The sequence below is a fragment of the Glossina fuscipes genome, unplaced genomic scaffold, assembly GCF_014805625.2.
Source record: "Glossina fuscipes isolate IAEA_lab_2018 unplaced genomic scaffold, Yale_Gfus_2 61, whole genome shotgun sequence".
Classification (NCBI taxonomy): Eukaryota; Metazoa; Arthropoda; class Insecta; order Diptera; family Glossinidae; genus Glossina; species Glossina fuscipes.
Window position 1 is genome coordinate 4,275,072 of NW_023998433.1, and position 20,232 is coordinate 4,295,303.

General features: G+C 31.7%; 1 protein-coding gene across 5 annotated transcripts in view; it reads right to left on the reverse strand.

Annotated features, from left to right (window-relative positions):
- Positions 1-1,256: 1,256 nt before the first annotated feature.
- LOC119637746 (elongation of very long chain fatty acids protein 6) overlaps positions 1,257-20,232 on the reverse strand; it is a 43,595-nt gene continuing 24,619 nt past the window's right edge. For all 5 annotated transcript variants that reach the window (XM_038033975.1, XM_038033974.1, XM_038033973.1 and 2 more), the window contains 2 exons: positions 8,334-8,471; positions 1,257-2,558 (listed from right to left, as the gene is read on the reverse strand). In XM_038033975.1, coding sequence (XP_037889903.1) covers positions 1,910-2,558; positions 8,334-8,471 — 787 coding nt within the window. In that variant the 3' untranslated portion in view covers positions 1,257-1,909. The remainder of the gene's footprint in view (positions 2,559-8,333; positions 8,472-20,232) is intronic.

Genomic DNA, 20,232 nt, shown 5'->3' on the forward strand with positions numbered 1-20,232 from the left:
TAATATCGATGGAGTCGTGTGCTCATCGCATATGCCACATTCATCACGATATAACAAAGCATAGCAGAAAATTTAAATATTTCTTTGTTTGATTTATGGTGAATGATGCTTTCTAGATATACGAAGGATTGGTCGTCCATGAAAATTGCATTTTTTCATACGTCATTCGTATTATGTACAATCGGAACAAAATTGCATTAATTTAGTTAACGGTTTTTAGGATTTAGCAACCGATCGACAGATGTGAAAATTTAATGCAACCTGGGAGGATTTGTTAAACCTGTGCTTGGGGGAGGAAGGGCGACGAACTTTATAGATTCTCTGATATACTCAGTACAAAATGAAAAAAAAAAAAATATATATAAAGAAAGACATAATAGGAACTTATGTTATGGAAGGATTTATATAAAAATCGTTGTATGGTGTTTTTAAGAAAACTTTACGTAAGTTGTTGTAAGTTTCAATTTAATAAACTATGGAATTCACTTGTTCACGAAAAAGAAACATTAGAATGTATAATTTATTGGTTTGTGTAGTTGGAACAATTTATTTTTATACCCGTCACCACCACCCAAAATCGAATTTATATAAAATTCTGTCTTTTCGTTTGTAAGATCAAATAAGTACATATATATTCCCGATTATGTCGATGATACTTGGTTGAAGCAAAAGACTCAACATCTATGTTGTTAATCATTTCCCAATTTAAGTAATAACAATAAAACTTAATATCTATATTTTTAGATTGATTAGAAAGAGGACGTACTTTTTTTTAAAAATTCGCGAAAGTTGAGCAGAAGTGTACTCCCACAAAGAATACAATAGTTCATAAAACAGAACAGTTAGCTATTTGTTGCAAAAATTTTGTTCCGGGCTATGAAACCTACAATTCTTCTATACATTGATTTGCGGTGGTGGGTAACCAACATTCACCAAAGGCGAATACGACTCTTATACATGTTTTTTTTCTTAATTATTTGTTTTAATTTTTTTTAAAGTAGATTTTTAATAAAATAATTTTTTTTAAAGACTTTTCATAAAATTTTTACTTATTGCGTATGGGATGTACGCACACAAACATATATAACTGTAAGTAAATTTTATGATTTTTGTTCATCACTTCCTTTTTACATTTGTTCGTTTTTTATTTTGTGGAAAAAAAAAGGTATTTTTTCCTAAAGTGTCTCGGCAAATTTTTGATACCAAAATATGTAAATGTATCAAACAGACTGACTAACTGATCTTTGTGCCACTACATAGATTTCATAAGTTTGTTTTATTTGGTTTATAGTCACACATTTTTTATAAACAATGTTTAATAACGGTTGTGTGTTTTCCCTTCAAACCTTAAGATCTAAAAAAAAAAAATGTATAAAACCGTAATATTTTCCCAATAATCCTTTTATTATTATTATTATTATTATTATTAATGTTTTCCCCGATCTTCACCTGATATTTTAACACTGTTCGTCCTTGTATTGTCCCTTGGACGACTAAATATTACTAGTTTTGAAAAAAAAAGAACCGAAAAGAGAAACAAAAATTTTTTGTGCAGCTACAGCAAATGTGAAGTTATTTCCCTAGCCCAAACAATGCAACCTACATCACTGGATTTATAGAACTCAGTGTCGTTTACCTACATTTGATTTGATAGAGAAAAGAGCAAGAAAATATATATATTTTTTTTTTGTTTTTTTTGGTTTTTTGTTTTTTTTTTTAAGTTCCTCTCAGAAACAATAGATTAAGAGAATAGAGTTTTGAGCAGAAAAATATAGATTTTCGTTCGTTTCTTTTTGTTTTGTTTCAAATAGATAGAGATTCCTTTTCGTTTAGTACATACATATGTACATATACATTAGTTAGTTGACCCGCCCAATTTAATTTTATCCCAGAAATTTTCTCCGTAATTTTACTGTGCTTTGGCCTTGTGCGTATGACTGGCCATTGTTAGGTCGGCATTTATATCCAGTTTTTTATTATTAACGTTTCTGTTGCCATCATCACCGTTACTGTTCGTTGATAGTTTGGCAGTATTTTGTGCAGCCAGGGAAGCGGCCATACGTCTGATCTTATTGCCATCCGGTGACAAATAGGTTTTATAAAAGAATCGAGCGAACAACACAAAATAACTAAAGTACATGGCAATCGATAAATTAATATTTGTCTGTGAAATGTTACACGATTGTGGACCATGTGTTTTCAGGAAGCCATGTGCCCATACGTTAATAGCGCAACCCACTATCATCTGTGTCAATTGTAGTGATGTTATAAGCATGGCTATAAATCGTGGTGGATTATAGCGTGCGGCTTTCAAAGCGTAATATGAATACATCACTGAATGCACGAAATAATTCATAACAATGAACCAACGAGCCGACGAAGTATACTCGGTATAGGAGAACCACGAATAGATTAGTACTGTGATGTGATGGTACCAATGTAGGAAGATTAACGGTTGCTTACGCAAAACTATAAAGATAGTATCGCCAAGTTCAGGTAATTTAGACAGTACAAATAGCCAAGTCCAAAATCCACAAACACGGTCTTGTTCGATATAACTGAAAATAAAGAATTAAGAAATTTTATATAAAATACGATTAAAAACATAAGACGAGAAGTAGTACTCGGGCTTGTTTACGGTTTTTCTGATATCCACCCATCTGACAGGCATATTTGCATATAAAATTTTAAATAATAAATTATACAATAACAATTTCTTTTTTAATTTTCGTATTTTTTTAGATTCGTGCATTTTATCTCTTTTCATATATCTGTAAAATTCCTAGCCTTCTCTAGAAATTTTCACTACTCTGAGAATTTTCGTAATAGATTGGAGATTGAGGGGAATGTGAGAGTAAGCATAATGGTGTATTTAGTGTATCTCCGCGTTGCGATAATTTTCCTTTAATTTGATAGTTGAAGATGTCGTATTCATAGGGTATTCAATAATCTTTGCTTATCACCTTCATCATAAAACATTGAATCGATTTCGTCGACTTCATGTGCAGGGCTGTAGTAATCTGATATGGTGAGTGGATAGTCGAAACTCTTGTGAACAAATTCGAATTATTTATTTATTTATTGTAAATAAGTTTACAAAGTATGGAATTATAGGCCGTCGATTGAAAACTCTATCGCGCTTGAGATTTGAACCCGCGTCCATTAAATTATTAGTCCCAATTTTCTGCCTATTCGAATACTCATGCGATATAAAATTCGAATCTTATATTATATTATATTATTCCATTGTAATAACATACGAAAAAATATAAATAGTAACAATTATCATTGCTGTAGGTGAGGCTTGGGGCAACATATAAGCCGTTTTCAGACGAATTGTACATTTTCGGCATGAAAATTGCCGTAAAATTGAGTAAAGAGTAAGAGTTTGCTATTTGGGTATTGCATAAATGAAATAAGCAATAGAAAGCAAAAAACAAGTAAAAACATTATAAGTAGGGCCAAGGCCGTTTATTGAATACACACCGACACTTCTTTGCCTAATAAAATTATTCATTAATTATATACATATTACTGTTTCCATGTAAATGGCTGTTAATGAAAGCCATTATATGAGAGGGGCCCAAAAAAATATACCTACTTGATGCAGTTAATTTTTATGTTAAATTGCTATTATGAACCACTTTTCATTATTAATTGTTAAAAATTGCAGTTTTTGCTATGTAAAGGCTAACTTATTCCCTCCATGAAAACTCTTATATGAGTTGGAGGCGAAAAAATTGGCCCCTTCGGCATAAATTTGGTTAGGTAGATTGTTACATCGAAATACTATTATGGACCAATTTTCACCACGAAATATGGTGAATTATACCTTTTTGCCACATGATTACATCAGAGGAGATTTAAAACATCGTCCATTCTCCATATCAATTTAGTATACCAAAACGCGATGACCCAGTTATTTTTGTTCTGAAATTTCGAAAATAACAATTTTCTTTCGTATAGCACACTTCTTTCAAAAGTACGACGTTAGCGATCGTAAAAATGGTCGTATCTAATCTATTTTGGATAAAATTCGTCTTAGGGTCAGAACACGCTAGTGTACCAACCTTCGCTAAAATATCCCAAAACTCGCGTTCTGTAAATCAATCTAGTAATGTAAAATGTGTATCTATCTTAAACCCAAAAATTAATATATATTATATCACATGATTGGTGTAGGGTATAATAAATAAGAAATTTACATTCGGCTATTCTTGATTCTTCTATACTCAACAACTTCATTTAAAAGTAAATTCCAAGAAAACGAAATCTCGAACACCATAATATGACGTAGGCGCGCTAAATAGTTCAATTTTTTTTTTTTTTTTTGCTCTAAAAACAACAGAGATGTCGGTTTATGTCCTACTCTTCTCCCAATGTTATTATCAAATTGTTTTTTTTAAACAGGAGAATGTTTAACCTACACGGACAGAGGGACATACCTAATTTAGTTCAGAATTTGATGCTGATCACGAATGTGTACTTTGCAGGGTCTTTGAAGCGTTTTCTAGGTATTGTAAACGTTTTCGCAAAATCCCTCTGTGTTGGATCTAATAATAATATCATCTTTTTTCTTTTCTCAGTGTTAGATAATGTAATTAAAAATTTTCAAATTGCTATGATGGGAGTAAACATTTTTATATCCACCACTGTAAATGGGAGGTATACTAATTTTGCTTTCTAATAATGTATGTAATATCCAAAAGGTAGCTTCAAAGCCCCAATAAAGTATACACATTCTTAATCAGCGTGAAATTCTGAATTGTTTTAGCCATGTTTGTCCATCTGTGTGTCTGCATGGTGTCTATTCGTGGCATTGTCCTGGCCGCAAAAATGCAGATATCGCCCTCAAATTTAATAGAAACATTCAAAGTTTTTGCACGCAGGTTGGTACTGAAAATTGGCCAAATCGGTCGAAGTCCGCATAAATTGCATAAATTGAACGCAACTCTGCTTTCCGTAACAAAAATTTGCGGATTTTTGCTCGTTATAAAGGGCTGAAATTTTCCACGTTTACTGTACAAAACACTCGACTCTTTACATTCAAAAAATGGAAAAAATCGTCCAAAGTTACGAGTGATTAAAAAGTCTTTTTTCCATTTTTTTTTAAGGTTTTATTGTTATTTATCGTAACGCAAACAAGAAAGAATGTTCAAAACTATTTTGTACATTCCTTAAATGAAGAAATATTATCTGCCTAAAAATACTCATTAATTCTAAAATATATACGGTGGACACCGCACATTTTTGATACCAAAATATGTAAATGTATCAAGCCGACCGACTAACTGATCTTTGTGCCACTACATAGATTTCATAAGTTTCTTTTAATTAGGTTTTAGTTATAGAATATGAAGAAAAGCACAGTGGTGGGAATGCTTCGGAAAGATTCGGTCGCCGCCGAATATAACTTTCTTACTTATTTTAAAATAAAATTGGGCATTTACTAAATGAAAACAAAAAAAACGAAGAATACTATTCATAAATATGAATTTCGGTCCAAAAAGATGACTCGTTTTATTAACGCTGCTAACGCCATATAATTGAAGAGCTATTGCGATTTATTGAGAATTGGATGTTGATTAGAAGGAGGAATGTTTGGTGAATGTGTGAGCGTCGAACATAAGCATATTATATCCGTTTTGATTTTAATGACTGGTGTTGACACTGTTGCTCAATGGTAAACTGTTTGGACAGGAGCAGTCATCTAATGTGTGCACTACATTAACCTGATGGCAGACTATGGCCGCGAGCATGGTTTTTTGAACATGCGACCCTTTCCGTCGTTATTTATGTTTCGCTTTTGTTATCCCAACAACGCGACCTGCTCAAAACTGGCAAAACCTATTTTGTACACTGTTGATGCATTCACCTTTGGTTTTTGATTATACTTACTCCTTTTTATTACCGTACTATTAATTGTAATATTATTTGTATATGATCTGCAATTAAACACGGACAGTTAATATTGTTTCATGCATGTCAGCAAATTTATCAATGCGTAATTTAGGTAAAGATGATACCATTGTCCATTGATTTATAGCACATTGTCACACACACACTTTATGGCTTTAGCTTACGTGACGTAATATTTCAAGTTAATAAAAATTAGAAAATAATGTGAATGCGAACATCAATCCCGTCTTTGATTTTTAATACGGGCCTAACTTGGAAGTTTTTAAAAATTTTGATGAATATTAATATATTTTTTCTTAGGCGACTGGTTATGTCCCTCCGATCTAAGGACATAAGTATGACGTAATAAATGTGATCCAAATTCATCTCATAATATTAAACTAGAAAGAAAATTATATTCGGCTGTGACCGAATCTTCTATACCCATCATTGTTATCCTAAGATAAAAGGAAAAGAATTAAACTTTCTTACTTTATAATAATTGGGTGGATACGGCTGATTTTTTCTATTTTCAGATTAAAAGTGGAAATTTATGTGGTGTATGTGTTGTTATCTATGAGTAACAAGCAAAAAATACGGAAAACAAAAGTTTCTAGCTTTTGTTGCATAGGCGTGTGGGCGCCTTGTTGGCGTGTTTCTTGAGAAGCACAAGAACTGTATGAATTTAATGTACTTTTTAGCATATTTATCCAGTTTTGCTCGCCACTGTATGTATTATATATGTAAAATATATCTGTAGCCTTTTTTGCTCATTTATTCTATTTATTGCTTATATCAAGATTCAAGGTCGTTTTGCTAAAAGTGCTATCACGTTCTAGAAAGGTGAGTGAAAAAATGAAACACATGAAATGAAATTTTCGACAATAAGACAAGTTCAAGTTCAATAATATCCAAAGTGTTATTAATCAGCAGCAAACAAAGTTATCAACACACACAGTTTTCGAAATTTTTACAATTCAGACTAAACAAGACGAGACAAGTGCTTATTTAATAAATGCAAAGACAAAAATCTTTTCGAGTCTTTTAAATGAAATAATTGCTGATTGTATCAGAATTTAAAAACCGGTTTCAAAAAAATAATCCACGTACCATTTTAATGCATTCGCTGGTTTGGTAAAATTTAAAAAAAGTTCCACAACATCAATGGAAATTTTCGTACTCTTTTTTTTAATCTTTTTTTTTTTTTTTGTTACACGGAAATTTATTGGCAAGCTTTTAAACGTTTAAATGTGCGCAAATTGCACCAGTCTCATTCAACGGCTGTTGATTTGTATGATGTCTTTTAATAGAACTTGGAATAAAAATTGATGGCCAAGGTTAAGAACATTTCAGAGTAACTACTTAATGCATTCGATTTTCACTCTGTTGTTTTTGTTATATCTTTTTGAATTTTTATATTCATTTTTATTATGAAAACATGAACTTTATTAATATGTATGTAAATAAGCAAATACAAGCATTGGATATCGTACAACGTGTATTTACTCATGAAGAGTTTAAAGTTTTAAATTTGATTTAAGTCTGATATACCGACTGAATCTCCTTCCTTTCATTCATACCTTTGCACGTTATTATCTGTTGTTGTGGCCCTCAGCATTGCAAAGCTTGGGAAAGAGAGAGAAAAAGTATTTACGTTTTTTTTATAACTTTCAGTTGATGGCTTTCGGTAAAATTTCCATATGTAGAGAGAATTAAGCAACATGCTCACAATATGATAACAAAAGCATAAATCATATTTCATTTCAGATATTTGAAATTCGGTACACAAACATATACGAGGATAATAAAATAGCCAAAGAAGCGCTTATAACAAGTAAAACCAAAAGCCAATCATGAAATACTATATGCCACTCTACAGTTATTTCTATATCGACTTTCCACAACAAGACGTTAGACGAGAAGTAGTCGAAATAGTGGGCTAATTCGAATCAGTTTCAAATAGCGTTTGCCCCTGCGCTAAGACAAGCCAGTATAAGTAATGAAGTCAAAATATCTCATATATTGCGGCCAGTAGAGTGAACGCAAGAAGACAAGACCGACAGACAGACAAGCTTAGACCGATTCAGAAAATGATCCGGATTAATATAATAGAAGGTGGATTTATCTCAACTCATCCTTCTGGGTGTTGCCAATATTCACACACTAACTTAATATACAACAAGTAGTACAAGGATATAAAAATCTAAACTCTTGTATAAATATTTAGTAGGGACAATTAGAACGCTAATGTAAACATGTAATATGCGCATTAATGGGCTGATGCGCCTACCACGATTTGCTATAAAAGCGAATAAAACTTTCTAACGTGCATATTTTTTTAATCGATGTCATCTATACAATCCATTAAAGTATTTCTATAAATCTTGTCGATGTAGAGGTGAAAATCAAATGTGCAAATGATAAGAAAAACTTACCTTGGAACACATACGGAATGAAATAAGCCATAATGACGCAGAACGTGTATAAGTTCTGGAGCTGTACGAAAAGCACCCATAATACTAAACATAGATAACATTGTGTTCCATATTATAAGGGGACCACGTAATTGAAATCTAGAAATAAATAATAAGTTATTATTAATAATTATTTTTTTTAGAAGAAAAAGAAAGAAAAGTTATTTTGTCTTAGATATCTATTCGATCAATATACGACGGGATAGATATTAACTGCAATGATTAATAAGTAATAGTTAATAGAATTGCAAGCTATCGCAGAGCAGAATAATCTGCTAATCATTTTTTTTTTTATATATGATCGATGGATCGATCTTTTTAAATATTTTTTTTATTTTATTTTTTTTTTTTTTTATAAATCTACTATAGATGAAAGCATTAGAAGAACTTGATTCTACTTTTGAGTTATTTGAGCAAAGGCCGACAATATTACAAATGCAGTTTTTTTTTTTAAATTCAAGTGTAGATTGTGTTATATATGGGTTAAGTTGCACTTTTGTCTTAATTAATTACGGTTAATTACGGTATAGAACCGATATTAAGTCTTAGTGAAAATATTTTCAAAATAACTATGAATTCATTGTTTTCCTCCCGAGAACTTTTCTCATGTGTTAGGACATTCCTACATTGACTACCATTTAAATTTACCATTTAAACTTCTATATAACATAGTGAAGCTTTTTCAGATCTTCTTCGCCTTTTAAACCCATCGCTGTACAATGGAGATATGCTGATTTTATTTCCTAATAATGTATGTAAAACCCAAAAGAAAGCTTCAGAGAATCTATAAATAATATATTTTTAACGAGCGTGGAATTCTGAGTTAATTTAGGTCTATCTGTCCGCCTGTATGTCTGTGTGGTGTTTGTTGTTAACACTCTGCTTGCGAAGATACCGACTTCAAATTTGGTGGAACATTGGGTGTTCTTGCACGCAGTTTGGTAATGAAAATGGGAGAAATTGGTCAGAGCACAAGCTCGTAGTAGAGCATGTACTATACGTATGCTTTCGTTGATGTTTATGCTCTCTCTTACACTGAAACTGAACTTCTGAACTGATAGGTTCCAGCAGGTATTTTGAAGAAATTATTTTAAAAAATTGACGGACCGATCGGTCCTGGTCGGTCCTGATTGTTCTACAACGTTTGTGATGAAAGTCTCCTTAGTCCATTATGTCAAGTTAATTAATTATGCTATAATAAAAATTCTTTCCACATTATCCATTTTAAGGTTCACGCCATTTTTGAATCGTCATTTATCATATAAATATCAACGACATCGATTAAATTGGACAAGGGCAACAACTGGATGATTTTCAGATATATGTTTATATGTAAATTATTTAAAAGGTGAAAATTCATTACAATGTTGAACAAAATTTTGAACGATGTTTTTTTATCGTTATGTACGATAACATTCTCCCATTACATACATTTTCTATTCGATCTAAAGGTTTCAAATTTATTAGAATAATATAAAACTATGTGTGTTATGTATAACTAAGTTCCATTTTCGTTTAAGCGTGTTTAGCCATCCAGAGCAGCATAATTTAATATTTAGATAGAAAGTAAACGGTTGAATAGGGTGGACAAATCCCATCATATTTTTAGACGTGCAAATACAGCGATAGCCAAATATATATTAATGAATAAGGAAAAAAAAAAAATGAAAGATTACTTACTGTAAGTATAATAAGTAATTTTTTTCAAATATGGATAGTTTAATAAAAAAAAAAAAAAAAAAAAAAAAAAAAAACAATAAGAAAAAAGCTCAACGATTGACTCATAATTAACTGGTTTTTAGGTTGGAGAAAAAAAAGTTGCATAAACTTCAACTGGGTCATCGAAAACAAGTAAGCGAAACAAATTAACCGTCCGCTATCCCACTGAGCAAAAGTCAAACAACAAGTGTTAAAAACGCAGAAATTACTAGGACAGTAGAGTAGAAACGGAATTAATAGAGAGCTCAACATGTGGACGTAAACAAAAGATGGTAAATTACGGCGAAAAAAAAAAGAAAGCAATTTGACGTCAGTTTTTGCTATTTAAGTTAAATAATTCATGTAAAATAATTTTACTTTACTTATAACGAATAACCAAATGCATATAGCAGGTGTGTTCAAAAAAAAGTGACTCTTCACATTTCATGGGTTATGTACATTTTCGATTTTCGATTTTGTTGGTGTTGTTGTTGTTATGTTGGTACATATGTCCTCAACATATGTTAACATTATCAGTCATTTTGCATTTTTAGTTTGATTTTGACAGATAGTATATAAAGATTAGGCCTGTTTTGGCGTGCTTGGCGTTTTTTCGCTATCGAAACGAATGGATTAAACAATCTATATTGAATTTTATGGGCAAAATAAAGTTAAATGCTCCAACTTATTTAAAATGTTGACTGCGGCATTTGTTTTTCACACAAGGCCGAAAAGATGTTAAAGACGATGCACGCCCTGGACAACAACCGATAGCATTGAAACAGTGAAGAATAGAGGTTAAGGACAAACGTGGAATGACTATTAGACACGTCATCCAATTTTTTTTTCGGAGGTTTTGAAAATGAAACAACGAAATGTGACAACGAAGTTTGTTCCGAAATTGCTAAATTTCGCATTTTTTTAACCAAAAACAATACCGTAATCATGCCCTAGGCACCGTATTCCACCATGTGACTTTTTCCTGTTCCCAAAACTGCCCCTAAGTACAAATGTATTATATATATAAAGGGAACTACTATGACGGAGATAAAATAGATATTGATAGATACATAAATATTTTTCGTAAAAACTAACAAATCAACTTTTTTTTTTAAAACACACTTCATACATTTAATGGTATGAGTAAATGTCCCTTATATATTTGACACAATAAATCTATAGGCCATTGAAAGTATTGCAAATTTTTTAGAGAAATCTTCTTTTAAAGATTTTGAGCATCTTTTAGAATTTAAATATATAATATATTATATTCATTACTGGAATGAAAATTTTTCCTTGAAATTGCAAGCTTTGCTTCAAGCGTTTCGAGAAGGCTACCTCTGCGAGAAGAGGCACGTATGCGAAGTGACAGCGTAATGTCTTTCTCAACTGTTGATTTTTAACTTCTTTAATCCGCTGGCAGATGCCTTTAGAAACAGTTTAAGTTTATTTAAAAGCATTTCCCAAACAAAAATATGGTGTAACTTTATCAAGACGAACGTTCAACTAATAAAAGCCTGATCGCTTGATCAGAAAGTGTCTGTATTAAGAAATTAAAAGTAAGGGAGGAAGAAGCTTTTGATGTTAATTAAAAATTTGAACTTTTTAATTGAATCACAAATTTTCTTGGCGTCTTTCGCAACTTATCAAGTGCAAAACGTGCGATGAGCCAAAACATCACTTTCTAGCAAAAAATCTTCAAGCAAGGGCATTGCAGTAGAATATGTGCAATAAGCAATATCATTTTCTAGGCTCTGCGATTATAGAGTAATAATGAGTAAAAATGAATAAAATACTTTTTCCTCATTTCTCTCGAAACAGAATTTTGACGAGTAGCAATAATAATTTCCATTCTATTCATTCGAGTTTTTTACAGTAACTTCAATATAATATTCAAAAGAAATGCTTAGGATATTTTTAACAACTTAAATTAGACATTAGTTATGAATTAAATTCGTGGTTTTTTTTTCGGTGGAAAATTGAATCATTTTCGAATCATTCGCCATACTCCCGCCAATCATACAAATATCAATATTTCCTAAAAATGCCACGCAAATCAGTTGCAAGTTGATTGAACGGTTTTTCTTTTCTTTTAGATTCAAATTGGCTTGGCATCAGCTATACTACGTGCCACAGAGACCTCACTAAACTGAAGATGTTTAACGAGAGTGGCTATTCTAATGTTGCCATATTTTTAATATTTATCAAAAAATATATTCTAAATATAAAATCTCCACAAACGATGGCTAACAATAGATATATAATAGTGGTCGAATAGTAGTCGGTGCAATTCTTCTTGACTTCCATCATAAATTTTTACGATCATAAGAGCGCAACAAGTGCTGGGCACAGCACTCCCATACAGAGTATAGGCCTTTTTGAAAGTTACTATCGATACCGAACAAGAAATTAACGCACAATCTTTGCGCATTTATACCAACTTACTTATCTTTAAAAAAAGTATTCGCTTGCTTTACGTATTTTAGAAACAAAAGCAATTGATCATAAAATGAATCGGATATAAAAGTACTTTATCAGCAAGGTGAGTGAGTAAGACAAAAAAAACACATAAAATATTCTGATCTTAATTCTTCACCCTTTATCAAATTTGAAAATATATAAATATGGTTAAGTTAACCTATCAATTCTAGTACAGTAAAAGCTCCTTATTCGCGGGGTATACGTTCCATAAAAATGCCGCGAATACAGAAATCGTGAATACGGAATGGTAATTTATATGGGATTATAGGGGATACGTTCCTAGGTGACAAAATAAAAAAAAATCAAATACAAATCAGTTTAATTGAAGTTTTTGAACATTTTGTATAATTATCTTAAGGATTAGGCAATGGTTTGAAGAATTTTGTAAGTTTCTCTTGCTTGGCAGCTTTTAAAAGCTCCTTCAATTCAGACAGATACGCAGCAGTCGCATTAGCAATTTGCCTCTTAAAAATAAGACTTCCTTCCATAGACGGATTAATGTCGCCAGGCTCATTTGGCATTCTTAAACCTTCACTAAGACTTTTCAAATTGAATGTCATGTTTGCAGTGCTTGTTGAAGCCTCTTCTTCAATGGGCGGTGAATTTAACATTTCCCCTAAGCCGGTTTCAGTCAAATCTTCGTCTTGCGATTCAAGTAATTCCTGAATGTCACTTGATTCTATCTGTTCGAACCCATCTCGTCCTATTCTATTCGCGATCTCGGTCATTTGCTGTCAAAATTTGAACTTTCACAGATTTTTCGTCATTTTCCGCAGTCAGAGCAGGCCACAGTTTTTTCCAGCATGACTTCAATGTGTGTGGCTTCAGTTCTTCCAATAATTCCTTCATGTTTACGATGCATTTTGCTACGTCAAATTTCTTCCTGCATTCCATAACATTCATATCAGGATTACATTCCCTATTATCCAATATGATTTTGTAGGGTTCGTCTAATGTAATAGAGCTTAAAGGCCTGGATTATTCCTTGGCCCATAGGTTGAAACAAAGCCGTCATGTTGGGAGGTAAAAATATCACTTTTATGTTTGAATGCTGTATGTTTCAAGTTAGCGAGGATAACCTGGTGCATTGTCCAAAAGTAGAAGTGCTTTAAAGTCTAAATTCTGTTTTTTTAAAAAGGTTTCAACTTCAGAAACAAAACAATTCCGGAACCAGTCACAAAAAATCCGCGAATAAAGAAATTTATCGCCACGAATATGGGAATTGAGTCGCATTTTTTTAATCCGCGAATAAACGAAGCGCGAATAGGGAGCTTTTACTGTATATAGAAGTCGCACTATATACTTATTAGTTGCTACGAACGCAATGATATATCTAGTTTCTTTTTGCTTCCAGCAGTGGGCAGCATTATGGTTGAATGATAATGTTACATGTATTTACCCTGTTAGACATTGAATTATTATCTCTTATATATTATATGTATTCATGATACAATGCTGTGATAAAAATGTAGAAATAAGAGTTGAAATAAAATGAAGTATGCAATTATAAGATGAAGGGAAAAGACGTGTTTTATTTCGGGATCGCGGACAGAACAGAAATGAATGACAAATTTTGCTTCGAAGACTTTATTCGATTATTCAGTTTTCTATTCTTCTTCATGCACAGGCTATGCAATTGCGTGTTGGCATTTTGTGTGATTTCTTGCCGCGTTAACGACGAAGGCCACTCTAAATTCTTTCGTTGCTTGCATGCTCGTTTATCAATAAAAAAGTTTGTTGTGCAAATTTTTGGGAAATTGCAGAAATGTAGTGGGTTTAAATTTCTTGTCCGTACACAGTCAGTAGACAGGAGACGAATTTTAAACCAAATTAGCGAACTTTATTCACATTGGGAAGAAATTACAATGCTCCCGATTGTTACGCATATATTTATTAATCGACAATTAGAAATATCACTACACATCAAAAATTTTTGAATGAGCACGTCTCTGTTTTTAGTCGACAAGAATTTTCTATCGATTAAGGAACGAATTAAAAATATCGATCATCAATTTAATAAGTAAATGATTGATCAGGAAATGACTACCAGCAAATTGTGTAGGTTTTTTTACGGTAGGTGAGATTGATTTCATTCCCAGCTTAGCTTATAGACATTTTAAACAAATATTTAAAAGAAACTTCATGTCAGTTTTTAAGTTTATTGTGAATTTGTTAGAAAACGCACAAATGACGTCAGTTTCATATCAGATTTCATGAATTATTTTCGGAAATATGGGGGAAGAGTTATTTTAAAGCAATCTAACATGACTTCACAATTCGTTGATCGCATCTGATGATAGCAGGTTATTTCTATCCGATCGAACATTCGCTGTAACTGCGGCCGTATATTAGTAGTAATTAGTAGTAAGTGCGGTCTACAGCATTTGGAATTAAATGCAGAGTATGCCGAATATGAAAGACACGCTTCTTATCTACTTCTTATCTACTATCCGGTACCTCATAATAATTTCTTAGTAAAATTTCGTTACGCCTATTACATTTATTAGGAAGCCTTGAACAATAAATGAAAACTGAAATTTTGCGCATTTGAGAAATAATTTCACATAATTCGTGACGTATACAAAATTTGATTATGTTTAAAACACAGAAAGAAAAGACGGCTTTCGTTAAGCAAATTTTATTCTACAAGAATGCTCTGCTTTTTGCTTTCACCCAGACGTTAGCAATTACAAAAATCTACGAAGTAGTAGACTTGCGAATACGTATTTATGAGTTTTACAAATGGAAAACGTTTTTTGTTATTTCCTTATCCTCTGTTAGGAAGAGGTACACAAAACACCTGTTAATAATGGCGTGTGAAGGAACAATTTGAAATTTGTGTGCACGCTTTTCATGATCTTTTGAATTATAACGATTTGTGTAATAGTTTATAATTTTGAAGGCAAAGTAGTCATGGCTTCTAAAATAACGTTCATCTGTCATGTAGGCACAAACTTCAAATTGTTTTGAAAACAAGCTGTTATTCTTTTATAGATAGTCTATTAGGGAATGATAAGCCAAAGTGTATTACATAGTCAGGGCAAGGTTTTCATTATATACCCCACATCACACGTATTTAGGTATATCGCATCTCATATTACATCCAATCATATTTTTATTCCAAAGTAATCAGTTTTATAGCAATTGTGCAAACTTTTAAATTCAGATTTGATCCAAGCAGGAAGTGGATGACTTTGTTAATACGTTAGCAGCGAACGAAAATTGCCGTTGATGGTTAAATTTATTGGCAGTTCTTTTAAAATTTTTGTTTTTTAATCTTTTCATCTTTTCGACTTTTGACCACACAAACTAATATTTTGCTGTTAATTCTTTTTAAAGTATATACTAGATGTAATCCAAACCGTTGGCTCAAAAAATCTTCATTTATGAACATTTTAGAATTATTTCGAGCGATATAATTAATTTCATTTGAAATAATTTTCCCTTAGGTGACAGTGAGTTGGCACCGAAAGCTTTTATAATAGGGACTAGTGAAAATTTGAATTTGTTCTAGGAAAAAATAGTGAAAAGCGCTAAGGCACATCGAAAAAAGAAATCCTCACGCAAAAATTGGAAGGCCGAATAGTAATAAAAAAGAATACATATTTTAAGAAATTTTCGAAATGACTCCAATAAGCAAAAGCCTATAACTAAAAATATTTAACAAATAGAGATAAGAACCGGAACTCAGTATAAGTACAATATAAATGTAAGAAGTAATGACTCCCAAGCATCCAATCTTTTTAATATAGTTAACCTCATAAGAGGTGGCTTTCATCACTGGGAATAATAATAACATTGCCCGAGTATGAGTAGACATGAACTGCCCGTTTTGCTTGCTTTCTCCTTAACAAATGGAAAACATACTTGTATAGAAAAAAATTTACATATGTAAACTTGTTGTTTCATTTGTGATTTTTTTTTCTTTCTACATATTTGCATTTTTTACACTATTCCCTGCAAGTGTGTAAACATTAATTACGGTTTTTATCTTAACTCAATAACAATTAAAATATTTTTAGACAAATAAAAACAATTTTTTTTTTTGTCATGTTTTTGACATACGCAAATTACCTTTAAACTGAAAAAATTACTTCATCATATTTGCAATAGAAACTTAACAAATTACGTTGATTTGCAAATGCATTGTAAATAATTTGTTATTTGTAGTTCTTTCTTTTTTTTTTTTATTTGATCTAATGGGTACATACAATATATATATATATATATACAGAATAGGAAACGTGCACAAGAATTTTTAATTTGCTTTAAAATTTGCCGATTTCCATTAACTGTGCAATGAAGATGAGACGTTGCCTTGAGATGTTTTTCAAATAGAGCGACTCTTTTGCGGCTTACGTGATACGCTCACCTCTCTTGCTGCAATCATCTGTCCAAGAACTATAGTTATAAAGAAAAAAGGACGGTAGAGTAATATCACCACCAATACTTGAGTCGGACTTTTGAGTCGAATTTTATAGACTTTTTCTTACAACTTCGTAGAACAGTAAACATAATTCCAATTTATTTTTCAAAGCAAAGCAAAAATTTTCTATTTCATAGCTTCCCTCTCGAGTTCTTAGATTAGTCGAGATATAGTTTGGTTTTTTGGGACATTATTTATCTAATATCCAAAAAGTAATAACGTATTTTGATTGAAAATGTTTGCAAGTGAAGCAGGATTTGCGCGCCATGACAGTCAAATGAAATATTAGACTTTCTCTAAAAATAAGTGGACTTTCTTATATCTAATTTATATTCGTTCAATTTTAAACCATATAATACCCGAACATGTTTGAGCGTTTGCGCACAAAAAAAAATTTCTTAAGTCACAGTTAATAGTTTTAAATTCTCCCGCGTCCGGGCTCTTTATCATTAACATTCTTTTCAATAAATCTTCATATTTCGTAATTCAAAACTTTTGGTTACTTCTTTCAATAAAAATCAATACACAACATCGCCTAATTCCCACTAATAGGGCCCATAAGAAATAATTCAAATTGAATTTCTAGTAAAAACATCTTAACGAATCAATCCAGAATGAGGAAAGGTATTATAGTTTGAAGTCTTTGAAGTTCAAATTGTTTTTTTGCAATGCGTGACGTAAACGAGGCCTGCAATAGCCAATCGTCGATTTTTGAGCATCATTCATTTGAATTTCTATACACGATGTTTATCGACGAAGGATGGCCAGTCAGATTCATCGTCTGCATTCTGCTTTCTCTATGCCTACTTTGAACCACTTATATTAGTGAAAAATATTCGCTCTGCGCAATATATTGTCGCCGAGAGCCTTTTTTAAGAATTCCAACATTCCGGAAATTAAAATTCTATTTTTGAAGCAAAATGATAATGGATCTTTGTTATAGAACTTTTTTCACTCATCGTAAAAATCGAAAAATACTCCTTTTAAACAAAACTATGCAAGCGTATCATTCCTCTAACGGGTGAATGCATCGGCTTGAAATTTAGCTAAGATTTCACGGATGATGCTGCCAATTTTTGCTTTCCAATAGCCTAAAAATATACTTCCTAGGGCGGGCCATCGAAATATTCTCTGTAAAACTTGACACAAATCTCCGGATTACTAGCGCAGTAAGGAGATAATATTGATCTAAATAATAGGAGAGTTTTTAAAATGTGATTTGAAGAAACGAATGGTTTTGAAGCAGACTCGAACTATTAACAGATTTTCATATGAATAAAAGAAATTATATCCGTTTCTTGCATTTTTATACTCACTGGCTTTAATTTAAAAGCAAAGAAAAATTTTTTTTGACGCTCTCTAAGATTAATAAGGGCACGTGTGGATTCTTCTAGCCAGAAAGTAGAGATGTTCTCAGTTTATTTTTTAAAATAAAAATAAATTTAAAGCCGTAATTGCTCACCAAATATACAAAAAGGCAGAAGGACGGACAGACATGTTTAAATCTATTCAGAAGTTGATGTTGATTAGGAATACATATATACATGATTAAGAATAAACATAAATAGTTTTGGAGATTTTTCAGACGTTTGGCGGACCTTCGGGGTTGATTAAATAAAAATATTTTACAAAAAAGGTAACTTGGAAATAAAAAACTATTAGACGACAGATCTCTAGCCGACGGCTTTATAGAAATCTCTAATAATTATTTTCCATTACGGCAAAGGGCCCTCTTGGTAAAACTTTTCCCGTATGAAGGACATACATTGTTTAATTATTTTTATACCCTAAACCACTTATGGTAAAAGAGCAGATAGTAGATAAAAGGTATTATATGCTAATTTATTGTTGAATGAATTTATGCTAATAAAAGATAAAAAAACATTATGTCTACAATCTATCGGACTTTAGAAATTGGAAATTTGCATTTAAAAAATACTTGCAGCAATCGACGACCTTAGATGCTAATATTTAGACTTTTGTACTTGCTACGAAGGACAGAGGTAGACTACAATTCGCTCTTGTAGTTATAGTACTGAGAAATATATATAAAAAGCTTCATAAATAATATCTGGGAACGGATCTAATTTAGAAACGTCTGAACAAAGTTTTTTAATGGTGACGTTTGGATGACCCTGCCAAAATGTTATACGAACTTTTATATCAACACATTAATATTAATTTGTAATTTTTTGTTTACTGGGCATATGTTGTTTGCGGTCCATTGCAAAAGTTTCGCGGTGGTTCTTGCCAGTTCGAATTGCGAAAAGAGGTCTCACTCGAAATGAAATTGCATTGCGATTGCATAACTTATCCAAAGACAGGCAAAGATTAGTTTGTGCGGATGTACGCGACTCCCAGAAGCACTTGTGATAGACCCATCGTTTATTATATACTAATATATACTATCATTTCGTGAATCGATCTAAGCTTGTCTGTCCATCTGTCTATTCTATTTTCTTGTGCTCAATCTACGGGCCGCAATTACTGAGATATTTTGATAAAATTTAGTGGCGTATTGGCGTGTTTTAGTCCAAGGACGAGTAGTATTGAAAATGGTTCGGATTGGTCCGATTTTTCGACCATTTCCATTACAATGCCTTATTTTTAAAAGTCGACGTATGAATAACTGAAGCGCTTTGACTTGTTTTAGTTTATATAATATATTCCGATAATATATATGCAATAATTCTGATTTGGAGAATAATATGAGTATAAAAAAAACATGCGTATGTGTATAAGGAAAATTTTTCAGTAAATTAATGTAATCTCTAACTCACACACTTAATTGAATTTGTACGTGAATTGGAAAAGAGTTTTACTACTATAAGAAGAAAAGAAAAATAAATAGGTATTTATAATCAATGGTTGACAAATCACATATTATTACGAAATTTTACTGTACTGTTTTGCTGTGTTACAAAAATCGTACGAGTTCAAGTTCGAAAATGAAAAATCGTTTTGGCAACTATGGTTTTTTATTGTATGTTACAATATTATGTTATTAGATTTTTAAATTAAACATTCCATTACACATGTACGATGTACGAAGCTTGCTTTGTAAATGTAAATAAAGTTTTACTTTATATTGTATACGCAATCTTATATACAAACATATGCGACTGAGTATAATAGCAGTGTAGAGCGAATACAATTTTTATGAATTTAATTTTTTATTTATCAAAAGTGAAAAGGTGTACACGTTAGCTTTACTTAGCTTTACTAACTTTATTTTACTTTATCATTTGGCGCTAC